The sequence below is a fragment of the Staurois parvus genome, unplaced genomic scaffold, assembly GCF_062004578.1.
Source record: "Staurois parvus isolate SC_StPar_1 unplaced genomic scaffold, SC_StPar_1.0 ptg000472l, whole genome shotgun sequence".
In the NCBI taxonomy this organism is placed as follows: domain Eukaryota; kingdom Metazoa; phylum Chordata; class Amphibia; order Anura; family Ranidae; genus Staurois; species Staurois parvus.
In genome coordinates, this window is record NW_028318268.1 from 2,611,764 (window position 1) to 2,625,573 (window position 13,810).

Genomic DNA, 13,810 nt, shown 5'->3' on the forward strand with positions numbered 1-13,810 from the left:
GTGTGCATGAGGACTAAAATTGTAACATTAGCTTTACCATTGCATACCTTCCAACTGTCCTCATATGCATGGGACAGTTCTGAATGTCTTCTGGTGGCCAACTATTAAATCTGCAAGCAATAAAGAGGCATCCCTTCCCATCTAATATATTAAGACTTAATTTTGATTGGATGCATTCAAACTGAGATGGTTGGCCAGCAGAAAATATTATCAGTTATTTTGCATTGATCAGCAGCACGGACATACATTGATCATGAATACGATCCTATTGCGATTAATCAAATTGTGATATTACGTGGTGAAAGCAGAGATGTGATTGATAACTTATGTTTGTAAGTTACAAACTTATCTTAACTGCTGATTGAAATCCACTTCCCCATGTGTGGCTTATTGATCGAATGGGTTGTCAGCTAGAGATTGTTGAAAAGATCGATTGGAAAATAATTTGATCCTTTAGTGAAGCATGTAAGTGACTGCAGAGCTCAATCTCAGTCTTCACAGGACTCAGTCTTCATAGGACTGAGATTGAGCTCTGCAGTCACTTTTGCAGCAGTTGTTTTCTTATTCCAAGGCACAATCCTGCTCAATGTCCTTTTGTCTATTTCGGTCAGTTGACCATGTTGACCACGCTTATACTGATCAGACGATGTTTTCCCGGAAACTGTATATGCCGCCATAACCTTTGATTGTGTACCTCGCGACATGGCAAATAAATTGGCAACTTCAGTCACAGAGGCACCAGCTAAGCGGCACCAACAATTTGCCCTCTTTGAAGCTCAGTAAGCTCTGACATGACTCCGTATTGCTAGTAGCTCACGACGAAAGTGAGGGTTCCCACCTGTTAGCTAGGTGTCTCATCGCACAGCGGAAGCAAAAGAATGTTACATCACTCCCACTTTCAACACGAAACATGTCATCACATGGAGTGTTTCCATTTTTGTCTAACCCCTGTATATACAGATGATACCATTACCTTTATATTTGGGAATCTTATTAAATGAAGAATACATTTTAGGCCTACACATATACTGTGTGTATAGACCCAACATCTATGAATGTGCATGTATTGTTTTACCACTTGTCGTCTTTATACATTTGAACTGATTTGCTTGGTTCATGTTATCATTTTCAGAAACGTCCAGCGGGAGTTATTAGCACAGAAGGTGACATCTGCAAAAGAATAAAGTCATCGCTGGATGGGGAACCCCCTGAGCAACACTCCAGCTCTTCGTCCAACACACACATGAACTCTAGGCATCAGACTGGATCTGAGAGTGCCAAAAAACGACCCTCTATGTCCGAGAAACACAGAGTCTTTCCAGCACAAAGTCACAGGAAGCACAGAACACCACAGACTTTCCACCAGGAAATGCACAAAAGGACAAAGACCTGTGATGGGTCACAGACTGGAAAAGCCAAGCATAGAGAGTCCACAACTCCATCTTCTCAGAAGGACAGCAGGCCAGGCTGGCTAAAAGAAGGGAAGAGAGTGCATGAATCGAGCGAAGAGGAGGAGGAGGATGAGGACTGGGAGGAGGAAGCTATCCTGCTGGAAAAGTGCCTGACATCTCCGGGAGGTATATATCTTCACAGCACAGGATTAGGGTGGTAATTGGTGTTCATTGAGGAGCAGTTGTCAATGTTGGTAAAAGGAGGTGGTAATGTAGTTGAAGATATAACTTTTATTGTTATACATGGTGATTGCTAACCAGTAGTACACAAATTAGGAGAATGTAAGTACCAGATCATTCCATTGGAAGTCTTATTTATACTTATTAACTGTATACCATTGAATGGACACCTTGAACGCCTTTTTCCATTAATGACACTATGCAGATATTCACTGATAAGCGATAATTTTATGACCACCAACCTAATATTGTGTAGGTCCCCCTTTTGCCACCTAAACAGCCATGACCCGTCGAGATATGAAGTCCACTAGACCTCTGAAGGTATGCTATGGTTTCTGGCTCCAAGCCGTCAGTAGCAGATCCTACAAGTCCTGTAAATCGTGAGGTGGTTCCTCCATGGATCATAGGTGCTTTTCCAGCACATCCCACAGATGCTTAATTTGATTGAGATCTGGAGAATTTGAAGGTCAAGTCAACACATCAAACTCATTGTTATGTTCCTCAAACCCTTCTTGAACCATACTTGCAGTGTGGTAGGGGGCATTATCCAGCTGAAATAGGCTAATGCCATCAGGAAATACTGTTTCCATGAAGGGGTCAGCAACAATGTTTAGGCAGGTGGTACGTGTCAAGTAACATCCACAAGAATGGCAGAGCCCAAGGTTTCCCAGAAGAGCATTGTCCAAAGCATCACACTGCCTTCGCTGGCTTGCCTTCTTTCCATACTGCATCTTGGTGCCATCTCTTCCCCAGGTAAGTGACACACACACCCGGCCATCCACATGATGTTAAAAGAAAGCATGATTCATCAGACCAGGCCACCTTCTTCTGTTGCTCCATGGTCCAGTTCTGGTGCTCATGTGTCCATTGTAAGCTCTTTTGGCTGTGGACACGGGTCAGCATGGACGCCCTGACAAGTCTGCAGCTACACTGCTCCATACACAATATTTCAACAAATATTTCAACAAAATATCAACTTCAGGGACAACATGTTTACTTGCTGCATAATATATATCCTATTGATTTTCAAATGCAATTGTAAAGAGATTGTCAGTGTTATTCACCTTACCTCTCAGTGGTCATAAAGTTATGGTTGGTCGGTGTATGTCAGTGCCCCCATACATGGAAAAATATGGCCCCAAAGAGCCTTTTTGATGTTTCCCTTGGAGAGCATTAAAGCTGAATTCAAGGTAGGATCTTAATTGAATACTTACATTGGTCCAGCTTGGACCAATGTAAGTGTACATATCTCATACCTTAGGGTCCATTGGGGAAGTTGACAATCACTGTACTATTTGGCCCTTCCAGGACCTGTGCCAACTGGCTAACTTCCAATTATGCAGTGCAATTAGGCAACTAATTTTGAATGCAATTAGGGTCATACCTAGAACTGAACTTTAAATTACACATTAGGAGTAACCAAGACACTGTGGGCTGGTTGCAGGTGCAGGAATCAATGCGATTTCCTCACCTGCAACCGAATCATGTTTCTCTTGTAAGACGCACAGGGGTGCCATTCATTCTGAATGGCACTCCCACGCATCTCATTCTGCGGCGCGATCGTGGGTGTGGAAACCACACGAAAACCGCATGGTTGAAAAGACCATGTGGTTTCCATACGGATGCATTTTTAGAAAAGGTGCATGCACCTTTTCCTTGCATGAAACACAGGCACAGTATCAAGTGAACGGTTTGCCATGCATGCACAGACACGTGCCGCACGACCCGCACTAGAGTGAACTGGTGCTTAAGTCTCGTTAAAAAGAATTAAAAGTCAGCAGCATTCTTCACCCGGGCCAGTTCTTTACCAGCCTTCAGGTCCCCAGTGCCACCATCTTGACTGCGGGAAGCCAGCTGTGTTTCCCAGTGTTTTTCCCCACTGCTCATGCGTGAGACGTGTTGTGCTTCCTCAATGGTCCCACAGTTTCCTGGGACCTGTGACACAGGTTGCAGGCTTGGGGGGGGGGGTCAAAAGTGGAAATGGGTAACTAATAAAATACAACCCCAATTTCAAAAAAGTTGAGACGCTTGATAAAATCTACTTGAAAACAGAATGCAATGATTTGAAAATCTCATGAACCCATATTTTATTCCCAATAGAAAACAGAAAATATAGCAGATGTTTATACAGGTGTACTTCAGTTTATGAAATTAATGCGTTCTCAGGGACGTTTCATATTGTGAAAAATTCATAAACCGAAACGTGGTTTGCCATAGGAATGCATTGAAAACCTATTAATCCATTCCGGAGGTCAGAAAAAAGTAAAAAAAAAAACTATTCTATCTGTTCAAAACTCTTTATAAAGTGCACTTTAATGGCATAAATACTGTACAGGGACATGATTAAAAATTTCCAGAATGGCTCCAAAACTGCTCCAACACCTCCACACTCTACGCCACGTACTACCCACAGACTCCAGCATGCACAGGGCCAGCGCTATAAACTTTCCAGGGGCAATTCATCTTGCGGAAACTTGCTTCGTATTGCGAAAAAAATTTGTAAACCGGCATTATTTTCAATGGATTTTTATTTGTAAGCCGAAAATTACATTAACCGAGGCGTTCGTAAACCGAGGTATGCCTGTACTTAGAACATTTACAACTTTAAGAAAAAAATAAGGTCATTTTGAAATTGATGCAGCAACAAGTCTCAAAATAATGAGACAGAACAACAAAAAGTCGGCAAGGTAAGTGGTGCTAACAAGGAAAAGATGGAAGAACATTTTTTACTTTTTTCAACTAATTAGGCTATTTGGCAACCTGTCAATAATATTATTGGGTATAAAAAGAGCATCCTAGAGAGCCAGAGTGTCTCAGAACTAAAGATGGGCCGAGGTTCACCAACCTGTGAAAAGCTGTATGTAGAAATACATAATATCATCAATTGATTCTGAGAATCTGGAGAAATCTCTGTGCACAAGGGACAAGGCTGAAACATAATATTGGATGCCAATGATCTTCAGACCCTCAAACAGGCATGATTCTGTGATGGACATTACTGCATGGGCTTCGGAATACTTCCAAAAATCAGTCTCTATGAACACAGTTCGCAGTGTCATCCAAAAATGCAAATTAAAGCTCTATCATGCAAAGAAGAAGCCATATCTTAATATGATCCAGAAATGCCGCCGTCTTCTCTCAGCCAAAGCTCATTTAAAATGGTCTGTTGCAAAGTGGAAAACTGTTCTGTGGTCAGACGATTGAAATGTTACATTCTTTTGGTAACCATGAGCATCTCATCCTTCAGACTTTAGCAGAGAGGGACCTTCCGGCTTGTCATCAGCGCTCAGTTCAAAAGCCTTCATCTCTGATGGTATGGGGGTGCATTAGTGTGTATGGAATGGACAGTTGCACATCTGAAAAGGCACCATCAATGTTGCAAGATATATTCAGGTCTTAGAGCAGCATATGCTCAGACAAGAATGGGACATAATTTCCTCACCCAAAACTCCAGAAACTGGTCTCCTCAGTTCCCAGACAGTTACAGAGGATGCTACACCATGGTAAACACGGCCCTGTCACAACTTTTGTGAGACGTGTTGCTGCCATCAATTTAAAAATGTACCTTATTTTTTCTATAACATGGTGCATTTTCTCAGTTTAAACATTTGGTAAATTTTCTATTTCTATTATATTTTTCTATTTATTTATAAAATATGGGTTTATGAGATTAGCAAAGTATTGCAAACTTTTTGGGAATTGGAGCTGTAGGTACCCCATCCCTGATAAAAAAAAACAATCTACAATGAGAAGAGGGGAGGAGGAGGGTAAACAAAATTTTCCTTTTCAGGTGAACGTCTGATATTAAGCAGCTACAGAAACCTTTTTTTTTTCTTTTGGCATAAATGTTTTTTTCATAAATGAATAAAAGCTGATCATTGTAAGCACTCCTATAAGCAGTGGTGTATTTAGGTTTTGTGCTGCCCTAGGCAACACAAAATTCACCCCCCAACAACACCACTGCCCCCCACACCACCCCAGAGAGCCTTCTACTGCCATTGCCCCCATACACCGGCCACTCCCCTCCTAGCAAGAGAGAGAGAAAGACACTCACATTCACAGCTCTGGACATCCCCGGGAGCAAGAATCAAGCAGCCCGCAGCCTCTCTCAGATCCCACCTGGTCCCCAAGCCGCATGAGTCCCCTTTTCTGGGGGGGGTGGTGCTGCCCCCCTTAAAAATGGTGCCCTAGGCAAATGCCTTGTTTGCCTTGTGGTAAATACGCCCCTGGCTGTAAGTGGTATACAGTTTGTCTCAACCCTCTAACTACCACTTGTGCTGAAAAGCTTGGTCTGTTAAAAGGAGTTTAAAAACAACAGACTTACTGGCTGGATCACCAGGTCAAAATAAGGAAAGAAATACTAAAAAAGAAAATTGATGCAGCCACCACATGAAGGAATTGGTAAGCTGCAGTACAATAGATGTTTGTTTTTGTGTTTAATACCACTTTAAATAAATACTATACATATATTTATTTAGATTATCTGTTCTTCTTTTTTGACTTGTTGGTACAATACCTTCATTTCCCAACATCTTCTAGGAAGGATTAGCTTCAAAAGGCTAGGGGCATTTACAGAAAGATGACTCTAGAAACCACAAATAAACGAACGCAAATTCCCTTATGCAAACTGATTCTACATGCATCCAATCCGACTCGTGTGAATTTTATTTTCGAATCGCAAAATACAGACTGCGATGTTTCCTGAGAAGCGTCTATTTTGGCTGGCTTTTGTATGTTCCATAGAGCTGCTACTGCTTGCAAAGTGCTAGACGCAAGCTGCACACCTGTACCGGTCTTTGTTCCAAAGCAAATATAGGCTGATGGAGAGATGATAAAAATATGCTTGTTGCTTCACAGACGGCCTTAAAAGCCTCCTAACAATTAATCCCAGAGCTCTCAAATTCTGAATGAAGAGATTAACTCTTTAGGCGACATTCCTTAGTGATGCTGATTTAAAGCAGTACAGTATTAAACCCCAAAACAAACATTTCTTATTTTGCTGCTTACCAATCTTTAGATGTGGTGGCTGCATTAGTATTCTTTTTTTAGGTTTCCTTTTTCCTTTATTTTCAGTTGGTGATCCGGCCAGTAACACACTTACTGTTTTAGGGTGTCTCCAGTCTGGATGGAAGTGCTTTGGAGACACATTTTGACAGCAGTACAGTCAGTCTGGGGAGAGGGGAGTGTTAGATGGATTAGCAAATTTAGATGGACTTTACTTACAAATTAAAGCGGAGCTCAGCTAACACTTTAAAAGCAGTTACATCAATGGGTTTTTTTTCTTTAAGGGGGGGGGGTGATGGACCACCTGGCACCCCACCTGGGTATGTTTCCACCCAACAGTGCCCCCTGCCCTCCAAACCCTTCCAGTAGACTGATAGCAAATACCAGCCCATTGAAGATGTTAAAGTAAAACCAAAGGAATAACTTTATTGAACAGAGATACAGGTTTTTATACACTTCTAAAACAGGTAGTCCCCACATGAACAATAAAAACAAATATTACATGTTGGGGTAAATATCCCACAGTGGTTACATAAAGAGGTAAAGCTGACACAAGACTAATCATGTCCAGACCAAAACAATAAGTTACTCAATTACCAATGGGAATTCACACCTAGGCAACAGACAATGGGGAAATTACATAATGGGAGAAAGACACTTCACACTTAAACTGGATAGGCAAACACAGGTACACATTATAACAGAAAACACATGTAACACCCTCTAGACTAGCTGGATAGCAGTGTATTTTCTAGGCAGAGGCTGAGTAGTAGCCTGGGATGAATCAGCCTGTGAGAGGGGCAGGAGTTCACTTCAGGAAAGGCTAGGGAGGTTCTAAAGTCAGAACGTCTGCAGCCCTCTGACCTCTCTAGAAACCTGAGAGCTTTCCAAAGGAGGGATGGAAGAGGGGAAGAAGCTCGGATTTGCAGGCTTAAGGGACCTTGGCCAATCCCTTGGTAGGAGGCTGGACATGGTGACCAAGGCAACCCTTAAGAATCATGGAGCCTGGGAGTGGCAGGGGAGTATCAGGTGGAAGATAGAGTGAGAGGCTGGAGTGTGGAGCCTGGGAGGGGGCTTGCCTACAGGCAGGTGCTGGAGAAGAGAATCTCCACTGCACCATCGTCTCCAAGAGAGGATATCTTGAGCAGCTGAAAAGGAGACAACCCAGCAAAAAGCCTGAAGGCAGTCACCAACCAATTAATCTATCAGGGAGGACAGTGTGAGTAACTTTATACCCCCTGGGCTGGATAAGGGGAGAGGGCAGTCAGGTGGAAACCCAACTAGCTTCTCATCTGGGGCTGCTGTGCTAAATTGGCAGTTTCTGGGCCCCCATGTCCAGGGAATACCCTCAGTGCAGCTGGGTGAAGAGGAGGATTCATCTAGGGTCTCAGGAGGTACATCAGAGAGCTGGAAGGCTCTGAAATGAGAGACTACATTTGTCCACATCTGCTAAGCTGCTAATGAGTTTGTCCTTATGTTCGCAGTTCTTCAGGCATCCCATACACCTCTCAACCCCATCCAAGTTCTAAACCCCCTAATAAAATCACAAAACTAAGCCTAAGGACTGGTTACTGTCTCAGTGTACAAGCGTGGAAGAAGATATGTGTTTCCTGACTGTGCAGCACTATATTGGGGACCCAAAAAACGTAGCAACTCCTGAGCGGACAATGCTATGTGTGGGAGCTCGTAATTCCGGGATCTCCTATAGAAACCTGCATGGCTGTTGCCACTAGCAATCAGTGAGCCAGGAAAGAGCTCTGCTGCTGGAATTGTGACTGTGGTTGTGTTAAAGTGCCTTTGCTGATGCAATCACCCTTGGCAACCATGCCGGGCTTGCCTAAAAGTCTGTTTACTGACTCTGAGTGCAAAGTGTGGAAGAAAATGCGTGTTGCCTGGCTGTGCAGAACTTTAGGGTGACCCAAAACTCAGTGACTCCTAAGGGGGTAGTTCTACACATATAACACCTTAATACACAGATTACACATAACAGCAGGAGACCCCAGTATCAGGTTGTTTGAGCCAATTATGATCTTCTGCTTTCAGTCTAGGAGGGGGTTGAAGCAGTCAATGCTGGTTTGGGCTGTTGATTCTATACCCCAACAAAACACAGAAGCCCCAAATCTGTATCAGGGTCCTCCAGTTCTCATAGTCTGTGTGTTTCGGGGAAACATGGACTTGAATCTGAAGTAAAACTTCTCCAAAGGTCCCCCAGGCAGACACCTCTCAAAGAATAGAGCCCCCTCAAACGCCAGGGCTCATAGTCAGTAGGCAAGAGGCTATCCTACAGTCTGCTGAAAAAAGCCCCAGTTCCAGTTTGAGTCTCTCAAAGTAGGGCTAAATGTTTTACAGCCCTGGCCAAAAGTTTTGAGAGTTTTTGCAAAGTCCCATTTTGCCATGAAAATGAGCTTAATCCCCAGAAAACATTTCCACTGCATTTCAGCCCTGCCACAAAAGGACCAGCTGACATCATGTCAGTGATTCTCTCGTTAACACAGGTGTCAGTGTTGACAAGGACAGGGCTGGAGATCACTCTGTCATGCTGATTGAGTTAGAATAACAGACTGAAAGCTTTAAAAGGAGGGTGGTGCTTCAAAACATTGTTCTTTCTCTGTTAACCATAGTTACCTGCAAGGAAACACGTGTAGTCATCATTGCTTTGCACAAAAAGGGGATTCACAGGCAAGGCTAGTAAGATTGTACCTAAATCAACCATTTCATGGATCATCAAGAACTTCAAGGAGAGCGGTTCAATTGTTGTGAAGAAGGCTTCAGGGAGCCCCAAAGAGTCCACCAAGCACCAGGACCGTCTCCTAAAGTTGATTCAGCTACAGGATCAGGGCACCACCAGTGCAGAGCTTGCTCAGGAATAGCAGCAGGCAGGTGTGAGTGCATCTGCACGCATAGTGAGGTGAAGACTTTTTGAGGATGGTCTGGTGTCAAGTAGGGTAGCAAGGAAGACACTTCTCTCCAGGAAAAACATCAGGGACAGACTGGTATTCTGCAAAAGGTACCGCGATTGGACTGCTGAGGACTGGGGTAAAGTCATCCTGAGACCATTCATGTGTAGGGTTGCTTCTCAGCCAAGGGAGTGGGCTCACTCACAATTTTGCCTAAGAACACAGCCATGAATAAAGAATGGTACAAAAACATCCTCTGAGAGCAGCTGCTCCCAACCATCCAAGAATAGTTTGGTGGCGAACAATGCCTTTTGCAGCATGATGGATCTCCTTGCCATAAGGCAAAAGTGATATCTAAGTGGCTTGGGGAACAAAACATCAACAATTTGAGTCCATGGTCAGGAAACTCCCCAGACCTTAATCCCAATGGGAACTTGTGGTCAATCCTCAAGAGATGGGTGAACAAAAAAACCCAAGGAAATAAAAAATGCCCCCCCCCAAACAAACAAAAAAACAATGCAGCCACCACATCTAAGAACTGATAAGCCGCAAATATTACATTTACAGTTAGGTCCATATATATATTTGGACACAGGCACAATTTTAGTTTTTTTCAGGTATTTACCAAATCATATTCAACAGATAGTTATATAATAGATACGGGCTGAAAGTGCACACTCTCAGATTTAATTTGAGGGTAAGTACATCTAACTTGGAGAAAGGATTTAGAAATTACAGTTCCTAGGAGTAGCCACCCCCCTTTTTTAAGGGACCAAAAGTAATTGGACAATTGAATATAATCATAAAAAATGTTCATTTTTAATATTTTGTTGGGAATCTTTTACTGGCAATGACTGCCTGAAGTCTGGAACCCATGGACATTACCAAAGACTGGGCTTCCTCCTTTCTGATGCTTAGCCAGGCTCTAACTGTAGCTGTCGTCAGTTGTTCTTTGTTTGTGGGTCTTTCTGCCTTTAGTTTTGCCTTCAGCAAGTGAAATGCATGCTCAATGGGGTTGAGATCAAGTGATTGACTCAGCCATTGCAGAATATTCCACTTCTGTTCCTTCAAAAGCTCCTGGGTTGCTTTTGCAGTGTGTTTTGGATCATTGTCCATCTGTACTGTGAAGCACTATCCAATCAACTTTGCTGCATTTGGCTGAATCTGGTCTGACAGTATATCTCTTAACACTGCAGAATTCATCCGGCTGCTTCTGTCTTCTGTCACATCATCAATAAACACCAATGACCCAGTGCCACTGGAAGCCATGCATGCCCATGGCATCACACTGCCTCCACCATGTTTTACAGATGACGTTGTATGCTTTGGATCATGAGCTGTTCCAAGCCTTCTCCACAATTTTTCTTCCTGTCATTCTGGTACATATTAATCTTAGTTTCATCCGTCCAAAGAATGGTTTTCCAGAACTGGTCTGGCTTTTTTTAGATGTTTTTTAGCAACGTCTAATCTGGCTTTTCTATTCTTCAGGCTTATGAATGGTTTGCACCTTGTGGTGAACCCTCTGTATTTACTCTCGTGAAGTCTTCTCTTGATTGTAGACTTTGACAATGATACACCCACCTCCTGGAGAGTGTCCTTCACTTGTCTGGATGTTGTGAATGGGTTTTTCTTTACCATAGAGAGGATCCTGCGATCATTCACCACTATTGTTTTCTGTGGCCGTCAATGCCTTTTTATGTTGCTGAGCTCACCAGTGCGTTCTTCTTTCCTCAGAATGTACAAACTGTTGATTTGGCCACTCCTAATGTTGCTGCTATCTCTGTGATGGATTTGTTTCATTTTTGAAGCCTTACAATGGCCTGTTTCATTGGCATGGACAGCTCCTTTGAACACACGATGTAGGTTCACAGCAATAGATTGCAAATGCAAATACCACACTTAGAATCAAGTCCAGACCTTTTACCTGCTTAATTGATGAAGAAATGAAGGAGTAGCCCACACCTGGCCATGGGACAGCTTTTGATTCAATTGTACAATTACTTTTGGTCCCTTTAAAAAGGGGGGATGGCTACTCTTAAGAGCTGTAATTCCTAAACCCTTCCTCCAATTTGGATGTACTTACCCTCAAATTAAACCAGAGAGTGTGCACTTTCAGCCCATATCCATTATAGAACTATTGCTTGAATATGTTTTGGTAAATACCTGAAAAAATTAAAATTGTGCCTGTGTCCAAATATATATGGACCTAACTGTATGTGTTTGGGTTTAACACGGCTTTAAGGCAAGGAGTACTTTTAAAATTTCCATTCATGAATTTGTGCAGAAATGAATGGTGATTTTTACTTACACTTTATGAATTAGTTTTTTTTGGATGGAGGATTGATTTTTAATGGAAGACATTGTTATTTCCCCTTTTCCATGCATCACACTCTAGCATTTGTTATTTTTTAATTACTGTATATCTTTTTTTTTCTTTAGAAAAAGATGAAGTTTTAGATCCAGTCCTACCTTCTGAAGAAGTTCCAGATTACTTGAAGTAAGTTTCCAGTAAAAACCTTTTTTTTAAACTATGCGCTGTGAGAAAAAAAAAGAAACCTTTGCTGGCTAATACTTCTTAAGAGATCTATGGTCACAGCATACACTTTAAATTTATAACATCATCAGTGTAATAACAATGCAACAATAGCTTTGCAGCTTCTCTTCTGCTGTTTACTGCCAATTTCTAAGGACTACATATCCCAGGGTACCTTGCTGCCTGCATACAGTGATTTCTGTGCTGACTCTGCCTCCTGAAACTCCTCCTCTCAGAACCTCTGTAGTTCAGAAGGCAGGCTCTGTGAAATGGGTGACAAAGCAGTGCCTACTCACAGGATATAGTGACTATGTGTCACAGACAGGGGCGGACTGACCATTTGGAAACCCGGGCACTGCCGAGGGCCTGGGGTCAGTAGGGGGCCCCATGAGATGCCCCTGGTACCTTTTTCATAGGCTTTTTTGAGTTTGGGCAAGGATACAGGGGCCCCAAGATCCCCTATTGCCCAGAGGCCCCATGAGTTGTCAGTCCGCCCCTGGTCACAGAATTCAAGGAAAGAAACGTGTGGGGATCTTCACAATGTATGTTTATAAACTACAAGATTGTTCAGATTAACAGAAGTACGTTACAAATAATTGAGATACAATGTGGAAATGAATATATGATTTTGACCATAGATACTGTTTAGAGCAAACATAGGATATGGTCCAACTGACATTCTGGCTCACCATCACAAACTCTAAGTGCTGGCTTCGCAAGGTCTATTCTTCCCCCCATTACTAAATTAAAATGGAAAAAGCCACAGATCTATCGTGTTTTTTTTTCCTTTTCTTCAAAGAGCTTTTTTGCAACATGAGCATATTTACAAAACCATAGCTTTTTGCCATACTTTGTCCGCACTGACGCGTTTCACCCCGTTATGACAAAGCCCCTGTCAGGGTGAAATGTGTCACAGAAGAGAACATTTGATTTTAGAATGGATGGGCTTTCCTGAACAAACACCCCATCCACTGTTAGAAACTTTTGTTTGAGAAAAACTTTCTATCCTTCAAATTTTCTTTATACAATATTTGAAAATAAACATCATTGTGACCCCACTAACAATTAGAAAATGAAATGCACATTCCTAAAGAGAAACATTTTCAATTAAATCCTACTTGTGTGTGGCCAGCTTAAGGGTACTTGGACACAGAACTGATGGATCAACATCAGATATTCCTGGCATAGAAAAAAACTTGAGGATGGGCTGTATAGCACTGGTGTGTATTTGTGCTTATACGTACACATATGCACATTAAAATACTGACTAACAATGCAGATTTTTGTAATTTTTCTTTTCTTTTTCAATTGTTTTTATTGTTTTACATAGTTAGTCTGGCCGAAAAAAGACAAAAGTCCATGCAGTTCAACCATTAGTAAAACAAAAGGTTACAAACCGTCATTAGAAGTAGAGGTTTAAGTGAGATACAATGTAGAGGTTGTAGAAACAATGTATACACAAAACCCAGCATACTTTATCACAAGGAATGATATGAAAAAACAGGAATTTTGGTGCCCCAATTGTTTCTCCCGTTCAAAATTGCTAAAAGGCGCTCAAATTAAAGTCCTTGCATAAGATGGACAATAAGCAGATAACTACCTTTATCTACCTTTATATATATATATATGGTTACAAACCATCATTAGAAGTAAAGGCTTGAGTGAGACTCAATGTAGACGTTGTAGATACAATGTATACGCACAAAACGGCATATTTTTATCACATAAAAAGGAATGAGTACGAA

At 42.1% G+C, this 13,810-nt stretch overlaps 1 protein-coding gene across 3 annotated transcripts in view; it reads left to right on the forward strand.

Moving 5' to 3' along the window:
- LOC149452448 (RNA polymerase II elongation factor ELL-like) overlaps positions 1-13,810 on the forward strand; it is a 227,367-nt gene that overhangs the window by 155,061 nt on the left and 58,496 nt on the right. For all 3 annotated transcript variants that reach the window (XM_089689392.1, XM_089689390.1, XM_089689391.1), the window contains exons 8-9: positions 1,133-1,577; positions 11,972-12,029. In XM_089689392.1, the coding sequence (XP_089545518.1) occupies positions 1,133-1,577; positions 11,972-12,029 (503 nt within the window). The remainder of the gene's footprint in view (positions 1-1,132; positions 1,578-11,971; positions 12,030-13,810) is intronic.